Here is a 20,728-nt window from a genome sequence, read left to right as displayed (position 1 = left end):
CATTGGCCTGGTACTAGCAGTTGGCTATAGTAGAATCCCTGAACAGGACAACACTCCATGAAATACATTTTTATTCACTCCTTTTTGTCATTCTGCAAAATATGAGCATTTTTTTCTCTTTTCTTATTTGAAAATGTTTACTCAACAAAAATGTAATAGTAAAATATAAGCAAATTAGAGGTATTAATTCATCTTTACAATAATTTAAAGAAAATATTTAATTTTTAATACATTTTTTAATTGTAATTTTTTTATTTGTTTTTTAATTTATGTTTTTATTTTCATGATTTTCAATATTTAATTTTAATTTTTTTAATTTTTAAATTTTAAAGGGCGATGTAGGTTGTATGTCTCTATACAAATTGTATTTATTATGATTAAAGTACAGAAACACTTGACCTATGATTCCACCATCCTTTGACCTGCAGCATTCCTGTCACATCTCAAATATTTTAGCTACCATGGCCATGAACTCTTCTGTTTCTTCGAGTGTCTCTTAAACCAGATCAGGAGATGCAGCTGAGCTCTTTGCCTCACACCTTCCTGTGACTCTAGAAGTCAGATGAAGAGGCAGCTGGAGAAACTGAACCAGAACAGGGCTGCAGGTCCAGATGGTGTCAGCCCCAGAGTCCTGAAGGCCTGTGCAGATCAGCTCTGTGGGATTCTGCAACAACGCTTCAACCTTAGCCTGACCCAAGAGAAGATTGAAGATGTTCTGTCTTGTACTTGACGTTTCCACTTTATGAAGGTCCTGGACAGATTCTTGCTGCCCCACTCAAGTGAGCAGACAATCACATATCAAGACACCCAGCAGTTTGCTTATCACTGTGGCGCTAAAGTTAATGACACCATCAAACACTTGCTTCAACAAATCAACTGTCAACTGGTTAAAGCAGGCAGCATTGTGAGAATCGTGTTCTTTGATTTCTCCAGTGCATTTAATACAATTCAGTCTGATTTGCTCTGCGAGAAACTCCAAAAGACACAAGTGGAGGCCTTAGCAATCGCCTGGATCTATCACTACCACACAATAGACATTTCACTCTGTACACCTCCGACTTCCTGTATAAAACAGACTCTGCAGTCATCAGGTGTATCAGACATGATCAAGAAGCTAAGTACAGAGTGGACTGCTTTGTAACAGTCAGCCTTGAATGTAAACGAAACAAGGATTATTGTAAATTTTAAGAAAAATAGGGTTTGGTCAAAGCCTATTGTGGAAGAAACAGTGGAAATGGTGAAGGAGTATAAATACCTTGGTGTTCACCTGGACAAATACCCTTCTACAGGAAATCCTTCTACTTACTGATTTTTGCAAACCTCAAAAGCTTGCTAAATAAATGGTAAATAAGATTGTTACTTTGTACGGGACTTTTGAAAAGTTCTTTGAAATTTTTACAGCAAGTTCTCTGTATGTAAGTCTCTGATTGTAAGAAGTTACAAATTCATATCCAGTCTTTTTAAATAGTTTGCATGATCTATTTTATTGTCATCACAAATACTGCAAGATATTGAGACAAACTTAAAAGGAGAAAATCTAAAAAAGAATGTGACAAAGGTTTTAAAGCAACAATGGACTCTTAGCAAATCCAGCACCATAGTTGTAAAAACTGAACAAACCTCAAAACCTCCTAAAATGTTAACCAAAAAAAAAACATTGGATCTATCTGACCTAAATTATTTTCTATATACACTTGACATTTGCAGGTTTCAAGACTTCAAGAAGATGAGTGAAAATAAAACATGACATTGTCTCCCACATACCGTATTTTAAAATTCACAATTTTTCAAATTGTTCACTGTTTTTTATGTACCAATTTCAAATACAAATAACAAAGTCCAGATAGGTATAGAACCACAGATCAAACAGACAAACTTTTGATGCACTTATTAAAGTTCTTAATTTTGAAATGTCTTCTGTCTTTCTGTGGTATCGTTTGCTTCTCTGGGTTTATTCTCGTATTTCAAGCTAGAATAAACTGACCTGAAACCCTTCAACCCTACAGTTCAGAGAACCTCAGGTTGAACCTACGGCCTCCTGAAATGCATCACTGATTATTTGTATTTGAAGAAGCTTTGTTGCTGGCTAAGTAACAAGAAATCAATTCTGCTAGCAGGAAACACCATTGTTTGTAGCGACATGCTTACAGTACCTATGAGGACCTACACTTAAGCTTGAGCAAATGAACACAAGGCCTCCCCGCTGTGCATGTCTGTGTAAATGACAGCAGGTCATCGCTAATCACCCAGTGGGTGGAGATCCACACCAGTAAGTATCTTTCTGAGAGACTGATGGGTGTACAGGTAGGGGGGCTGATGGAGGATCAAGGAGGAAAAAAGTCACAAGAGACGGCAGAGGACAAGCTAAGAGGAGGACACGACTACCTTCAGCTGTGAGGCTGCAACGAGCATGATGACTATGAGGAACCCTGTAGCTGCTAAAAATAGCAATGACACAGCAGTTACTTTACAGAATATAATGTAAAGCTGCATTTGTTAATGCTCTGGACATTAGCCTCGATCACACAGATTTTTCAATCACAAACATTTGAGATTTGCAATTAAAGTTGCTAATTACACGGTTCAATTTACTTTCAATTCAGTTTATATGTAAAGAGGCGATTTACCACAAATATAATCTTAAGGCGCAGATATAAAGTCAATTACTTGCATTCCTGGTTATTAAACAATACGGCTAAGTTGGTTACATAAACTCATAGAAAGGTTTTCCATCCATGACAATAAGAAAGAAATATGCTGCAACTGACAGTGTGACTTCAAAAGACTCTCATTGCTCCATAAATCAGTCAACAGAAACATCTCCTCATGACTCAGCATTCTGGCTCACACAGAAAGGGTCATTTTAGCCAACAGGGAGATATTCATCAACTCAGCCAGCTCCAGACAGCAGGTCAGGCCTGATGTGCAAGGTGCAATATGTTCTGCAACTACAGCCTGTCAGCTTAATGGAAATAGGAACAGATATGTGCCATTAAAATTAGGAATGCATTAATTGCCCAGTATGAAACTGAAACCAGGTGGATTTAAGTTTTGATTTGCTTGGTGATGACCAATATATGAGAATATATATATATATATATATATATATATTTTTTTTTTTTTTTTTTTTTTTTTTTACAGGAATCATTAAAGGAAGAATTTAACATCACATATGTTTGTTAGTTCGCTCCATTATTATAATGGAGATTGCTTTTAAACTAAGATCTGGTTAATATTGTCTATTAGACAATAACAATGTTTTGGTGTGAGAAAGAAAAATCTAAATATTAAACTATTGGCCAGTTTATAAAGGTATTCTGAGTCAGACAAAGTCAGATCTTTAATTTGGTGCTTTTTTGGGCAAAATATTAAGAGCAGTATATTTTCTCCTGCTCTTTCCAACACCTGGTGCCACTTTTCACATATTAATCTAGTTAGTCTGCACACTGGAACACACATTTTCCAGTTGTGCACACTGGGAATAACTATGTATGCTGTCTGTCCCTGTTTATTCAATCAATCAATCAATCACATTTTATTTGTATAGCACATTTCAGCAGCAAGGCATTTGAAAGTGCTTTACATAATTACAAACACAGAAACACAATGCAAGATAGAATCAACAATCAAAACAAAGCATTAAGTCAGGTTCCATCAATAAATTTGTAATTGATTACATTTCAAATACAATTCTAAACAGGTGGGTTTTTAGTCGAGATTTAAAAGAAGTCAGTGTTTCAGCTGTTTTACAGATTTCTGGAAGTTTGTTCCAAATTTGTGGTGCATAGAAGCTGAATGCTGCTTCCCCTCATTTGGTTCTGGTTCTGGGGATGCTGAGGAGACCAGAACCGGAAGACCTGAGAGGTCTGGAAGGTTGATACAACAACAGCAGATCTTGAATGTGTTGTGGTGCTAAGCCATTATTGTGACCCTAACTGAGACCCTAACTCTTCCCTGTCCTCTTGACAACCAGTCAGTCTCATCCTGGTTCTGCTAGAAGTTTCATCCTGTTAGAAGGTAGTATTTCCTTTTCACTGTCACCACATGCTTGCACAAGATTAAGGATTCTGACAAAGCCAATGACTCGATGTAATCTGCTGGTCGTCTTTGAGTAACTAACTTGTCATCGGCATGCAAAATGACAATAAAGTCAGTCTAAGTCTAAGTCTAAGTCATCAAATGATCAACTAAATCTGATAGCACTGCATTTTAACTTTGGTTGTGTATAGTTGCATTTAAATCTCACTGCATGATTGGATAGTGTTGCAATGGACTGGATATTGCCTATCTAGTGACATTTTTGAGAATTTCTGCAAAATAAACAAATAAATAGAGTGAATTAAATAAAAATAAACCCAGCCTGGCTTCCAGAACAAGTCTGTCACATGTTAAATATTAAATACTGCATATTAAAAATGCAGCTTCTCCGGTCAATCACATTTTCACAATTTTAAGTCGTTTAAAACATTACACATTTAATTTAAGGTTAAATAAGTTCACTGAAATGCAGTATCAACTATTCCCTACACTCATTGTGAACAGTGAAAAGTAGGGTAGCAGTCACATAGTGTCACAATGGGAAGATACTGAGCTATTTTCAAAGCTCAGGCTATAATAAATCTTATGCACAAGGGAAAGCTAAAAATATGGGCAAGACAAGCTGACACACTGCATTTACAGAAAGCTGCACTTCATTCAGAACACCATCAATCATCCTTCACCCGTCGCTGGGGCCTGTTCTCTGTGTTGTGCATTGAACATGTGACCAGAAAAGTGTGCAGCTGTCTACTAGAAACAGCCCGCACAGTCCCAAATGTCAGGTTTGCGCAAAACAAAGAAGGTTGACAAATTGAATGGATTTTTTCCGCACATGCAAAAATACCAGAATGATTAAACCTGTAATTACTGCTGCCTTTGTCCTAACTATAAGACACTGCACTACTAGAAAAAAACCCCTAAGAAAAGCATTCTTCCTTCATGAGTATATTACTTCCAACATTTCTACGAACTCAGAAACAGTTTTTTTAGTCATGTTTTAAAGTTGAGTCATCTTCTCTATTTTTTACAAAAAAAATAATGTAAATTGGTATGTATTCAATTATTTTTGTCTTTTTGCATGAGCTGAGCTGTGTTTCTGACTTTCAGTGAAGGCGAGTAGGTCACAATCCAAATCTAAGATTAATGCGTTGATTTAATCTATGCTACATGCATATTTAAGACTTTGTATGCTTTTTCTCTCACCTTGGTCGTCTTCCCTTTGGGAGTATTGGTGCAGAGCCAGCAGGACACACCCTGTCGCCCTGTCAGTCAGTCATATGACCTTAAAAAAGCTGACTCAGACTTGCTGCTTCATTACAATCAGGTCATGAACGGCGGTTTTAGCTTGTGTAAGTCACAAGTACAAGACATAACAGTTTTAAGAACTTTGGAGAAAATTTGGTGAACATTACTCTGAAGTAAATTCATAGCTCAAGTGAGACAAAGCAAATGATGATGAATTGTGATTCTCTATGGTTTGGTCAGATATTCATCCATCTGTATAACCATACTTTTTCTCAGTGATTCCTTAAACCAGCAGCGTTGCTCTGAGTGATTCATACAGTGATTCATAGAGCGACAGCTAAGGCTAATTATGATGATGAGAAATCATCTGGTTGTGTGCAACGGAAGCAAATTATTAATGATAGGTCAAAACTATGAGGCACAAAAACCCAAATAAATGATCTGCTAACAGGAGCATTCATTCATGTTGGCAGGAATAAATGTTCCTATATTTTCAACTTTTCTGAGTTGAAAATATTGGTTTATTGATTCCATTACTTATGAATAAACAAAAACATATCTATTTCAGTTTTTTAAACCAATAAGGTAAATGCATGCTCGATTCTACTATTCATAGATTCTTTCTACAGACTTGTAAATTGATTTATTCTTTTCAAATGACTGTCAAGTGCACAGAAGAGAACTTATTCAGCTGTTCTGTTCGTGTCCCTGCAACTCATTTGCACAGTAGAAACACTGTAAATATTTTATGTTGTCATTAATCTTTTCATTCAATGAAGCCCCTTTGAGTTAGCAAAAACTGGAGCATAAGATTTGACCACTTTACACTTGCAGTATAAAACGGCAATCAAGAGAGCAGTTAATGAAGTACGATGGACGATGCAGACAGAGTGTTTGAAGCAGAGAGTGGTAAGTGATCAGATTAAAATGGAAGAATGCAGCTACATCGGAGAAACAGACACATAGCTGATGGAACAAAGGGAACGAAGAGTTGTAGTTTTCTGTCTTCCATCTAGAGTTTAAAATTAAATTAGCAATGAAGTATTTATACAAGTGCAGTGTGAATTTTCCAGCTCGATGCCTCTGTGTTCAGTGGAACGCAGCAATACAGCAAGCAAACACGGCATTTTGTTAATTTTCATCCTCAGTAAATTCTTTAAAAGTTGTTATTTTTCCTGCTTTGAGTCAGTATCCTGGTGTTTCCATGAACCCAGCTGCTATCACTGAGAGAAAAGCTTGAATGAAGGTCAGATAATCATATAATATTATTTAGACCTTTTTGGTAGCCCCAATCACAAAAATCACAATAGTTTACAAATGTGCTGCTTTTTAAAATTTATTTATTTTCTGTTTGGGTGCATTTATGAAAAAGTTGTTCATAACGGAAAGTTGGTTATGGTGAAAGATGAAGCCAGAAAATGGAGACAGCTTTCCAACTTTCCTCCGACACGTAACAGGACTGACTGGTGAAAGGGGGTATCTCTGCATCCCCTTTCACCGTGCAGAGACACAAAAATCAAATCAGTTACGGGAGTTACATAGACGTATGCTTGAAGAAGTTTAAAGTAGTAAGAAAACTGGAGTTTTATTGCGTCAAACCCCAACTTTGGTGGGAAAGGTTTTGCAAAATCTGTCAAATTTAAGAATCATAATATTTTCCAGGTATGGATAATTGTAAAGAAAAAAATTAGCATGGACAAAAATGTTTACAGTTATTTACTGGAACTGTAAATATCTCATTTAAAAAGTAACTATCACACTATCTGTCACATTTTATGCTACCAATTATTTGACCCCTAAATGGTTTTATAATTAGATGATTTACCAACTAGTAAATAGTAAGAGAAATTTAGCTTTCACTGATTTCAATTTAAAACTTTTGATTGTGCTTTGTGGATTCATTGTATTTTCAATGAAATATATTCTATTATCCATGGTGGACAAAAGACTAGTTTGAAAAATATATCAATCAATAAATAGTCTTATAAAATAACGGACAAAGATTTAATTTACTGCATGGCAATTATTGCAGTTCATTTAACTGAACTTATACTTCCTATAATTTAATAAGTCAGTCTTTGTCAAATTTTGTTTTGCTGGCAGCCAGAGATCAATTTCATAAAATAAACTCAAACCTGCAATACTATACTATTCACAACCTCATGATTTCATTGATGGCATTTTGAAGAACACCATAAAATTTTATTTGATTTTTGAACATGCTACCACTACATTCATTAGACATTGCATGCACTATAAAATGTGTTCAGGCCAGCGGTGGAGGAAAATGATGGAGTCAGGGTGTGCCTGGGAGAGGCTGCTTCAGTGCATTAGTTGGCTCCTGTAAGCCACATGATCCTTGCAGACCTTCAGGAGCTCTAATTCCATTACATAATGCCGTGTTACATCTCTAAGTGCGTGCGGGGGTGTACATTCTTTGTCTATATACGAGAGTGTGTGTGGCACTGTTCCAGTCCACATCACTCACTTTCACTTTTCCTCTAATTAATCCCACAAAAATGTTAGGGATTTTGCTAATAGGCTCAGATGGGTCAAACAGATCACTAATGTGAGTATTTCCACATGTGAAAAGCTTAGGGTATAATACATGTTTGAGACTGTTTACATGGATCATGTTTAAAGATCACTGTTTAAAAACAATAAGTTGTCACCGATCCACAGTGTGTTTGTGGGTCACATGTCATGGATTAGCTGCCAATACTGCTACCAGGTTCTTCCACACTGCATCCAGGACTCAATATTAAGTTTAATAATGGTAATAACCACCACAATCTCACTGGGGAAGTTGTGGGCACGGTAAGTTATGCATAATGGAGAGTGTACACCTTTTTTTGACACACTCCAGAAGATCTCTCATATATCCTGCTCAGAATATGCAGAAATCCAGGACTCAGTGTAGGAGGCTCCAACTCATATCCCAACAACAATTTTTGTCCTACCAGTAATTTGTCAAAAGTATAATCTTGCATCAACAAGACACTTGCTCATCCACCACTTCAACCATCCACCATGTGCTCAGTCCATTCATAATTACTACAGGGACATCTGTCACTCTAAATTACCTAAATATTTCAAAAGACTTTGCTGAAAGTCTCCCATCCTTTTCTTATCCCATCCCACCAGGCCAGAGCTACACACTATCACTTGCAAGCAGTGATAGCGAACACTCATTTGTGGAAAATGCTGGCAAGAAAGATGCAAATCTTCAACATTTTACAGTATTGTAGGCATATAACTGAAAAAATGTCTACTAAGACTAGCATTAACAGAACAAAATGACTTCCACAGATAAAAGACGTCTGACCAGACATACTTTTATGCAATTCTTTTGATCTGCAGATCACAAAGTGTCAGTGCTCTAGATAAAACTTCACAGAGGTTTGATGACTATCCTCCATTGTGCTTGTATTCTGGAATCATCCATGTTGTTTCGCCAGACACAGATCCAAGGGAACATCAGATAAAGTATCAGACCAGGTGCTTAGCTAGCACACTGTAGTGGTGTGTAGACAGATAGAAAGCTCTGCTCTCAGATGCAGTGTAATTCTAGGCAGCCAGGTAAATATAGCCTGTGGCAGCTTTGGGTTGGTCATGAGTGCTGTCTGCTCTGCTCGACCTTGGCTCATATACTTTTCCTCTCCTCAAAGGAGAGGAAAAAACACAATCTCTAGAAGTGCCACCTATGTACAATGCTGTGCAAAAATATGTCAAACTTCTATGAATCTGTGTGGATGCTTTTTTCTCACCCCACATTATTGCCGGTCTAGTGTTAAGTAATATTAAACAGCTAAATATCTATACAACTATACAAACTTTTTTTTAATTCTGTCCTTAGCCTAGCTTCAAGACTTTACACAATAAGCTTCGTAATGGTTGTTATGAACAAGTTGTAGCTATTTTGAAGCCAAATCTTGTTATACACTGTTTTCATAATAAGAGAGCTTGTAGAGGATGCCTAGAACAATTTCATTTTAAATCCCCAAATAATCTACTGTAAGATTCCTCCTTATAGTATATAGTATAGATTCACCCTCTGACTACATCTCTTTAAATTAAGCAATATATTTAAAAATGTTAGGCCACAAGGAGCCAATAATGCTGTATTACTTTGTTGGAGACTTTTTCAAAGGAACCAACTTTAACATTTTGTTTCAAAAAAGAATGTAGAAACATACTCCTGAATCTACCTTGTCTTAAATATATATATAGTTTCAGTAAGATCTGAAGAAAGTATAGAATAATCTATACCATTTGTTTGGGGAACTTGTTAAAATGTTCCATACCGTGCCATTATGGAAAACCTCACCTTGCATGGGGAAAACTGGGTTACTTTATAACAATTTCATCATGTTAGCAATTTTGTCATCATAATTTCCTTTTGATCTTTACAGTTTATTGAAGAAAATTTAGATTTTCAAAATTCTATCTTGTTCTACAAGAGCAATCTTTACCTATTTTTATGTAGTTTCTCCAAAATGTCAATGATAATGCCATCCATGTTGTACAAGGACATATCAGACAGAATTTTGGCAATTGGAATAAGATATCATGTGTGCACACAAAAAGTTATCTAAAAAGAGGAAACAAAGAGAGCATGCAATGTCCATTATGAAATCCTGGATCCGTTTGGATCTGGCACTTATATGTAAGTGCAAGCCTGGAGCAAATAAAAACAAACAAATAAATGCATGGGCCTAAGGAGCTTCATGTTAAGCATTGCAGTAAAAGCTTAATCTCCCTAGTAGGTTCATGCTACAGAGTAACGTCATGAGTAGTGCTATCTTGATCATTTTCATGAACTCCATTGACAAAATAATGTATTACTAGAATCCATCAGGCTTCTGCTGACTACAGTGCTCGATTTAAAGGTCTACCCTTCCAAGGTGGAATTTTTATGTGGGAATCCTTTATTTTACTATATAGGAATATTGGAAATACTTTTGCTGACAATCAAAAATGACAAGGCACAGATCTACTATGCAACAAACAAGGATTGGTACCAAGTTGTCCCTCAACCACATGCTTTTTGTAGCCACCAGTAAGCTTGTGAACTAATTCCAGTTGGATATTTAACCCGTTCTTCCTGCTAGAATTGGTAGAGCTCATTTAAATTGACTAGTTTCGGAAATGGGTTTTAATTAGAGATCACACATTTTCAGCAAGGTGTAGGTGGGAGACACCAATGGCCATTCTAATAGACAGATTTGTCTTCTCCAAAATCAGTTTTGATGTGTATTTGAAACCGTTGTTTTGATAGAACACCAAATTTGATCTAACTTTTAGGCCTCTGATTCAAACTGTCCCTCTGAAAAGAAAGAAAATTGGTGCTGGGGTCAGAAAAACCTGGAATGAGCTGGAATCTGTTTGTACAGTAGTTTCACATTACAATGGACAAAGGTGTCTAAAAGGGAATAAGTCCCTCCACCAAAATTAATTTGCCCGCCTTCTGAGGAAACTGTTTTGACCAGACAAGGCAAAGATGTGGTCACAAGAACAACGTACGTGTCTGGAGAAGCATAAGTTCTTTCAAACTAATAAATGTTACCAACTATAATGATTGTAGCATTATAGTGTGGGGTTGTTTTCCTGCATGTCATAGAAGTCCATTACTCCTTTCAGTTTAACAACTTGAACCAAACTGGGGTCCCAGTATCACAGCAATAGTAATAATTATTCTACTGGCCATCTTCAGTAAGTGATATCAAATGCATTGTATTATTGTATGGTTTAATTTTAAAAAACTCATGTTTTTGCTCATCCATATCCTTTGCTACATCACTTTTTACTTCTCCCTGGTCAGAAAGTTCCCATGGCTAAAACCACAACAGTTACTGCATATAAAGCTATTTTAATCACATCAGTTTAAATCTTTGGTCAGACATCTCTCACAAATATCAAAAGCTGACAATTCTACACAAAGCATAATCCTGAGTAAGAGTAGACCAATATTAGCAAACACTAATGGTCTACACTTTTATTTTTAAAGATGTGGAGACAAAGAAAAAAATGACTGCAAACTGTTCTGCATCTGCATAGCATTTACCTTAGACAGCAGAACGTTTCCTGCTGCTATATCAGGGCTCATCAGTTCAGGGAAGTGACAGAAAGATTAGTTAAAGGGGGACAAGTAGGGAAGAGAGATCCCATGCTTCTGAGTTTGATTTACGTAGACTGGAGCTAATTAATATCTCTGAACTCTAAGACCTGCACGTGCCTCTTCTCCTCTCTGTCTCTTTGACTTTGCACTTCAGGGCACGTAGCAAATATTTCAGAGAGAAGGAAGACTGGTTCATGTTAAGAACACAGTGAAAGGGCCTGGTTGCTGAGAGTGGTTTTGCTGAGGGAGGATGGCCAGACAGGCAGAGCTGCATTTGAGCTACGAACATTCCATTATTGCTGTATTGCATATGCCTTGGGCTTATGAAACCCAGCAAAACACTTTAAACAAATGGGCAACCCTCTCTGTCCTTACTGTTTCTACAGTGAATTACAAAAGTACCTGTATCTGATAGGTCAACACAAGGTTGACCTATCAGATACAGGCATCGGATCCTATTTACTTCTCCTATTTATTGAGAAGTAAATAGGAAATGATTCAAGATTCTCTTATTTGCTTATCTAATAAAATATTTTAAGTGTGGCATGAATTTGTATTCAATCAGCACTTTATAGAATCCTCTTTCATTGCAGTCACAGATGCAAATACAGGTGCTATGGGGTATGTCTCTATTAGACAAATATACATAAATAGCTAAATCAGATCAACTCAGATAAATAGCTCTGTCTAAATCTGACACTATCAGAGTCAGATTTGGATAGATTTGTTGTATCTAAGACAATTATATAATGCATCAATATACAACCACATAGGAGGCTAATTTTCTAAGGAGTAGCTGAAGATAAATTTAATTTAGTAGGTTCTTGCAGCAGGTGCTTCCTAGAGATAATTTATTGAACACTTTTAGCTCATCGATATATTGCTGATCACGCAAACTCTGGAATATGGCTCACTGCCAAAGAAACTTTTATCATGAAGGCAATAAACTGCCAAGGTCAAAAGAACATCCTGTGCAACATCAACATTTGATGAGAACCACAGTTACTACAGTAAATGTGTTCTTAATATGCTCCTTTCTTTTAAAACAAACAATTTGCTGAGAAAAGTTATCATGTTAAACTGAGCAGAATCATGAAACTTTCATGTTTCTGCTGCTACACCAAGACAAAACACTGCCTCTTATGAGGAACACAGCAGACCTTCAACTGGATTCCAACAATTCACGTAAAAAGTCTATTTTTGGTCAGAGAATACAAAATAAGCCAATAGGCATAGATGCTTAGTGATCAAAGAGAGACCATTGTCTGCTTGGTTGGGCTAAATACATCTACAAAAAACACACAAATTCATTCTCAGCAAAGCTTGTGCTCAAGCATCTGCAATGTCTCAGAATACTAATCCACGTTTCAGAGATTCTTTTGTTGTTTGTGTACTTTCTGTGCTCTGCAGACTGAGCATCTAGCATTTGGTAAAATCAGTCCTACTTTAAAATGAAACACCTGATCATAGTTGTTTTGTGTTTTTTTTTTAGATTAGAAGGACAGACATTGTGTTATAATTATGTTGTACTACAACAATGTTTTAGTTTTCTGGTTAGCTTGACAAGTTAAGTATCTCTCTTCTCTAAAAGCCTCATAATGGCAGATGCATCTTCACCATTTGGCATTTAGAACAAATGATCCGTTTCACGCTGAGAGCCAGTAAATAAGAAGTCTGTAGTCCCCGAGTGCTGCAGCTTTCTTCTCTGCAAACACCTGGCATACTCCACAGTTTCCATTAAATGTTTGATAAACAACTCATTTGGTGCAATTTTGTCATCCTGTGAAAGCATGCTCTCACTTCCAAATGCATTTGAACAAACACAAACACAAATGCATAAAATCAGACTCTTTCTTTGATGGTAACACTATGCTGTATATGCTGTACCTAAAAACAGAATGAAGTCGTGTGTCTCTATCCAATCAGAATCGGGATTCTGACTGATCCACAAACAAACAGCCAACTTTTCTCAAACATTATCACTATAAATCACCCTAACACAATAGCAAGGAAGCACAACCTCAGTCAAATCTGCACTTAGTGGCTCAGTTAGAGCAGGAGAGTGAACAGGAGGCATGGAATGTGAAGGTGACTGAAAGCATCACACTTATCTGATATTATTCCATGTATCAAGTTTGTAACAAAAGGTTTAGATGTTACTTGATCAACATTTGTTATATTTTTCTTCAAATAACACCTGCAGCCCAAAAAGATGCACAAAAGCATTAAAACTGCATCTATTATTAGACTGTACCTCCATCTTCCCCCTCCATTTTCTCCCAGTGAGAAAAAAAAAATGCAATATGGGGGAAGACAGCAAATCTAACTCTGGCAGAGCTTTTTGAGAGAGAGTAGAGCTTGTTTAGGGCTTTGCGCAAGGAAACAATATGTGCACATATAAAATACTGAATCTTGTTAACATGAAAAAGCTGCACCCACTGCAAGGGTTCTCAGGTAAAAGAAATGAATGGCATAGTGTGTTATTCTGCAAACAGCAGGTATTAGTCACATCCCTACTGGTATTAAGAGCCATTTCCCCCGATGGCAAAATATCTGACGGAGCAGACAAAACCTGCACCAGAGCATCAATGCTTGACTGGTTACACACATACATACCCCCCCCCCCACACACACACACACACGCTGAGCCTACAAATCCATCTGTGCAATTATACTTCTGCAATTGCGTTCCAACCAATCATGCACGATGTTTGCAGTGTGACAGAGTCTGCGAGGGGGAAAACGACAGCTATGATGGGAAAGATGGACACAAGAATGTAAGCACCACCTGCCCAGCCTCCTGAGGTAGAACATTCGTACCTTGCGTCTGCGGTCTCTGGATCGATTCCTCTTTTTGATCTTCTCCTCCTCCTTCTCCCGCTGCTCCTGGGCGGCGGCCTCTGCGAGGTCCTTGGTCTTGCGGAGCTGCTTGGCAGCTTGCGCCATGGTGCCGCTGCTACTGCTGCCGCTGCTGCTGCTGCTGCTTCTGCTCCAGTCACCGTCCCTCCAGCCCTCCTCACGTTTGGGATCCCTCCAGCCGTCCCTGTTTCCTCCTGTCCCCCGAGCTTACCCCGTCACTTACCACCACCTCCTTGTCTCTGGCCGCCACGGCATGGGTGCGTGTGACGAGGTGACCGGATATGTTTCTGTGTATGCAGATAATGTTGATCCTGCAGCAGCTACAAGACAGCTCCCTCCACCCCCCCGCCCCAGCCTCCACAAAAGGAGAGGATGCTACAGCTAGTGGTGCTGATGCTGCTGCCTCATCCACTCAGCTACAGCACCGCACTGAACTGAGCTGCCTCCCCTCCCCCTGCTTTCTTCTCTGCCTTCCTCCCTTCTCTCCTCTCTCCTCCCTTCTGCTTGCGGAGACCAGCCACGCAGTTTTATGTTCAGCAGCGCCGTGGGGATCCTGCTGCAGAGCTCTCTCCTTTCTGTCTGTCAAGCATCCTTCTACTCAAGCCGCTCCGCGTCTTTTCTTTCTGTGTGACACGCATCTTGTACATGAGCTGTTGCTGCACATTGCATAAGTGAGGTACAAAAGGAAAAGGGCGCCAAAGACACGGAATGCCTCCAAATACTCTCACGTCTTCCCCGACTCTGACTGTGACACCTCCTTCCTGGGAATAGATGGAGAAAGGGGGGAAAAAACGCATGAAATAGGTGCACAACACACATTAGGTGACAGAATACAGTATTTATCATAAGTATCTTGGTCATGCGTTGAATATCATATGTTGTGGCAGCATGGAAACAATATCAGGCTGCTTCTATCACGTTTTTGTGTCAGAGAAATGAAAAGAGGAAAAAAAAAACCCAACATGAACTGGTCATTAAAATTGCATGTCTTCCCTCTCCCTCCTTTTGTTCCACCGCTTACCATCACATCAGAAATGCCCACATGGATGTTTGATGCTGGAGAACAGGCAGAGAATTGAATAAACACAGAGTAGCTGGCACAGATTTCAATATTTGACAGATAATTATTCACAAAAATTTTTAATTTAAAGTTCATTACCAATAAATTCAGATGTTTTTTTATTTTCATCTGACAAAACAAGAATCTCTGATGCAGACTGTAAATTTGTATTAAAAGGAACAATAGTTTATTTTAACAATCACACCAATGTTCATTCTATTTTTTCAGATGGCATAAACATGAGACATTTAATAAACTCTCAAAAATTTTATGAAGCAAAGTATATCGACTATTGCTTTGAGTACATGAATACTAATAGGCTCAGCAAGTTATAATAGAATGGGGCTAAAATGTGTCTAATGATTAATTAGCTGCATTTATTGTTGACTTGCTATAAAAACATAAACAGTCAGGCCCGTTATATATTATATGCCTGATGAATTTTTTTGTCATATTAAGATAATATTAACTTATTGCACTCCACCCTGCCAGGTCTACATAGCATTTTGAAAATATGTAAGGAACATGAATATGAATATTGTATCATCTTAATGGTCAGTAATATTTTCTTAGTGCTCCATGGTAACACCCAAACGTACAAGGTGATGAGTCTCCGTTATGATGTGTTTTTTGTTGGTAGACAAGCAAAGATGTCAAGTAACACACAGTTCAATCAACCCCAAAGACTTAAAATAAATGCTGCTGTACATTCAAAGAGATGTTGCATTGTCATGATTTAGCCATTTAAGATTTTATTCACAAAAAATGTGTAAGCAAAGTTTTTGCCAAATCAGACAGTGTTGCACTGTCACCAGAAAGAGTTGTGTTTAAAAACACAAAGGTGCTTTGTTTAACTCCAGGATGTCATGCTCTACACATTTCAGTACTGAAAGGGTTCCAGTCGATGATGTCTGATGATTTACTGTTTGAAGCTTGAAGGTAGATTGCAACAGCTTTTGCATTGTGACATTATTTGTATCACTCTACCACCTGGTGGCCAAAAGATGTTATTACTCTCTCTGTGCTTTTTTCCCCCCGTTTCAAACATAAAATATTGCTCAGGTTTTCAATGAATGATTAAAATAACTTCTGTATAGCTTCTTTATAAAATGTATTTTTTAAATATTTACTGTAATTTTATCAGCTGTGATGGAGAGAAGTGAATGTATGTGTCTATACCAGTTAACAGCAGAGATGTTTTATTAACAATATGATTAGATTTGTAATGCCATTTTATGTGTAGTATATGTGTCCTAAGTTCATATAAACAACATAAAATCTTTTTATATATTTTTGACAGTGTAATGTTATTTTACAGAACTTTTCAAAACATATTTCTCTTTTTGGCATCACTGATTCTTTCATACATAGAGCTCAGTTAAATTTGTATTTCTTTTTTGCATAAATATTACATCCTATGTTAAAAATGTCTCTAAAATGTCCTAAAACTCCTTCACACCACCCTTACCTTTCTGTCATACGTCATTTGGCCTCACTCCAAAACATACAGAGTGTCCTGAAGTGTTTGTCCTTGACAATGACGAGTGCTTACCTCAGCACTAAACGCACTGGGACTCAGCCAGTTTTGCTCTGGACAATGTAAAGTGCAAAAAGTAGATTGAAAAGCTCTGGTCACTGCAACAAGGGACATATTGTCCCCTTCACCTTGATTTCTTTTTTTGTTATTTTCAAATTAATTAAAATGTGTTTGTCTATTTACTTATGCATAAACTACTGAATTTGCTTCAGATTGTCAGATTTGGAGAAGTATATATAATAGTATTATAAAGGTTTGGTAAGTTTTAAAACATACAGTGCAAAACATTTTTGTTATTTTGTCAGAGAGTAATAATATTTTTAAAATGTGAGGAACTGTCTTTGGACGTTCTCTGGTTTTCACTTGTTTTATTTGTTTGTTTTTATTCAGAATTATTTTCATTTCAGTTCACCTTCACAAGCAACCACTCCTGGCCAGATTAAAAAAAGAAAAAAAATGTTCACCTCCTTTTACTCATATATGATGATTTTTCACTTTGAGTCACTGTTAATTTGCTGCAAATACATGCAGCATCCTAGTCACTCTTTTATTTAGAAGAGGTAAAAAATCATGTGTTTCTGTTTTTATTTGTTTACATCTTCTAGTCTTGTTAGTGGAATAAGAATAGACATGGACTGCTTCTGCAGTCTAGGTCAGTCCATGCACTGGCAGACTTTAAACTGTAGGTGACAGCAAAGTTTTAATATTTATATTGTGAAAAAATTGATCAACCACTATCCTTTACAGGGCAAATTTTAAAATGTTTGCTACAAAACTCTGTCTCTACTTTGTTTCTGTGGAAGTCCCTGGATTCTAACTTAAGCTGTGCTTAATATTCACAAATATACAGAACAATTAACTCATGCTGTATTTCTAGTGTATAGCACTGACACATAATTGTAATAAAAAGAACTTTAGTCTTCTAAATATTTCAGCTGTTGTACCACTGGGTTTTTCTTTTTTTTTTTTTTAAATAAATATTTTTGTCAACAAGTAACCTTTTCCTTTTTCTGTTGTATGCTATATATATGTAATTTTGTCCAGTGGATTTTCTCAAATATATACATTCAGATAGATAGATGGACAAACTGGCAACACAAGGATGTATAAATAACTTACATTAACATCAATTAAATAATTCTTGGTCTACTTTTTACTTTTTATCAGTTGTTTTATAAATTGCTCCATTACTGATTAAATCCTTGAAATGTCCTTTTTGTAAAGCCCTCAGACAACTCAAAATTGTTCCCACACATCTGAAAGACAGAAACCATTGTCTAAATTCATTTATGGCTTCAGAAAAAAAGCGTTCTAATTAAAACTTTTGCTGCACATGAGCGTCCCTCCATTAGGAACCATTGATCACTGGAGCAGAGCGTGCCAGACGCACTCTGTGAGAATCAAAGTGCTTTGGGGGGCGAAATGCATTTGGCAGTCGCCCAACAAATTATCACAGAGTCACCCATGCTGAAGCCAAGGCATAACAGTACTGCAGACCCTTGTCCTGCCTAGGAGAGGAATAATAAAAACGTCCTCTCTTTCTGTCCTGAACTGCTGATGGAAAGACTTGCACGCACATGAAATTCGTCCTGGTTTTAGTTCAGTCTCCTTTTTTATTGCCAAAACCTTTTCAGGAAGCTCAGCTTGCATATTCTTCAACTTTATTGTATTTCCCCTTAAACACACGACATCCAACACCGCATAGGCATCCTGTGATAGTTTTCAAAAACAAAAATGAAAGTGAAATGAGGTGATCATCTCTAAAACAGTCATGAAGGGTCTTAACAGCTACGCCTTGGTTTCCTTTGGTGCTGCAGGAATGCCTAATTCAACCTGCCAGGAATCCTGCTGACCTCTGAGGCTTAGATTACCTGGCAACACCCTGAGAGAGCAACTCACAAGCACTTGAGAACAAGACCCGCATTGCTGCCAATCAATACTAATCTATAGTGTCTTGTATCTTTTCTCTCTCTCCTTCTTTAGAATTTTACAAGAGCTAGATTACAGTAAATGTGTTTGCCATGCAGTGTTTCAGCAAACTTCAATGTTCCATAGATTAGCAGGTGCTGCAGAGATGCCAGGAGTCTAGTCCTCTTCCAGTTTCACAGTCTGACAGAGTGGGCGTCTCTCTTTACTGCAGTTGTGATCTTCAATTTATGTCAGATTGTGTCATGATGGAGTAACACAAGTCAGAAATCAAGGCAGAAATCAAGGTCATAATTAATGGGACAGATACAGCTCAGTCAATATGACAATAGTCTAATGAAGAAAAATAGTGCTTTACCAACATTCATGGGCCTGTTAATGGTCCTAGATCTCAATTATATTTGAACCCATACTTTGAGTAGGCCATTTGAGAAAAGTAACAAAGCATTCCCAAACTATGTGTTGGTAATTTGTTATTTTTCCTGAATAACTGTAGCTATAGCTTTTAGTCCATATGCACTCCATATGCCTATCTCCTACTTATTGTTGAGCTATGACCACTGATGTTATCAGATGCAGGTGAGGTCTCTAGTGCTTTTGATGTTATTCTGGATTGTCATGCATGAACCACTGATGTGCATGAGGGCAATTTATTTTTCATAGTTCCAGTTTTAAAGAAAAACGTTGCTATTTGATACATCAAAAGTACTGCACCAGACTCAACAGTCACTCCAGCAAGCTGACTCATAAGAGTTTTTGTATTTTTGCAATGTGTTGTATTATGTAGAAAATCATTGATCTTTGATGATTCTGCAAAATATGTTGTGTACATTTTTTCCCGGAAGGTGTTTAGAGGCTATATTGAGTATCAGTAGGTTATAAAAGACATGTAAGATGCTGGATTTTGAAAATGCTGCTAAACAGAGGATTTGTACCAATCTGGTGACCATGACAGGGCAACAGCTTTAAGTACAGAGTCCACAAAAAAGTTCTGGTCATAAATTTCTTGCTTTTGATATGGAGTACAACTTTGTAGATGCACCAGTTTGAATGTCAAAATTTAAGATATGACTCCAAAGACATATTCAATACTAAATTAAATTACTGTAAAACATCTTGGTGTATTGAAAAAATGCTAAAGCAATAGAAATTCAAATTTTTTTAAAACAACTTTACATAAACTTCATCTCTCAGTTGCTTTCTTTTTGCCATCAGTGTTAGTTTAAAAACTACTGAGATTTTTCCTAATCTTTTTTTCTGTGAGGCTTTGATTAGCTCCATTTATCAGTTCACTAACTTCCATGTAGCATTGTCATCAAGCATCCGACTCTTCCTTACTCCCTGATGGCCTCATCCATCTTCTAAGATAAAATCTAAGCTTTTGGTCTCGCTTTTCCATTATTCTCAGAGGCCAAAACCACAGTTTACTGCTTGCTTAAAAAAATCTATCCCATTTTCAGACAGCTGGGTGATGTAATGTGGGAGGAGATGTTCACTTGGTTCCTTAAGTTTACCTGCAGCAATGACAAGGATGCCAGAAAAAAAAAAGAATGCAATGATTTGTCTGTGGCAATGTTTCCTTTTACTTGAGGGAAAAAAAACAGCTTTTTCAATCACAAACCAGTTGGTAATCCTGATGGAGGAAGAGGCAAGCTTTGGCTGTCTTGCAGACGTCTGAGTTTGAAGATTGTATTTTAGTAAGTGATCCTGGGAACATCTCAGTTTAGACATTTAATGATTCCTCAGAACTTGTGGAATAGCTTAAGAAAACTATGTTTTAGGGAGTGGGAGGACTGAAGTGAAATGACCTGCTGGAGCTGCTGCACTTTATCAGATTAATTTCCAAAAACCTTTAAAGACATAATTTTTATGACTGAGGCAGTACTGTGATTGAATCTACCAAAAAAAAAGGTCCCAGCAACATTCTTTCTCCAACTACAACACG

At 37.2% G+C, this 20,728-nt stretch overlaps 1 protein-coding gene across 5 annotated transcripts in view; it reads right to left on the bottom strand.

Moving 5' to 3' along the window:
• The window catches only part of LOC102226400 (ankyrin-1), a 77,970-nt gene extending 62,960 nt beyond the window's left edge, over positions 1 to 15,010 (bottom strand). For 4 of the 5 annotated variants that reach the window (XM_023337951.1, XM_023337952.1, XM_023337953.1 and 1 more), the window contains exon 1: positions 14,222 to 15,009. In XM_023337951.1, coding sequence (XP_023193719.1) covers positions 14,222 to 14,347 — 126 coding nt within the window. In that variant the 5' untranslated portion in view covers positions 14,348 to 15,009. Of the gene's footprint in view, positions 1 to 14,221 lie in introns of all 5 variants that reach the window. The other variant, XM_023337956.1, reaches the window with a different exon arrangement.
• Positions 15,011 to 20,728: the final 5,718 nt, after the last annotated feature.

Source organism: Xiphophorus maculatus, chromosome 8 (assembly GCF_002775205.1).
Source record: "Xiphophorus maculatus strain JP 163 A chromosome 8, X_maculatus-5.0-male, whole genome shotgun sequence".
Taxonomy (NCBI): Eukaryota; Metazoa; Chordata; class Actinopteri; order Cyprinodontiformes; family Poeciliidae; genus Xiphophorus; species Xiphophorus maculatus.
This window is presented reverse-complemented; position numbering and strand designations above follow the sequence as displayed.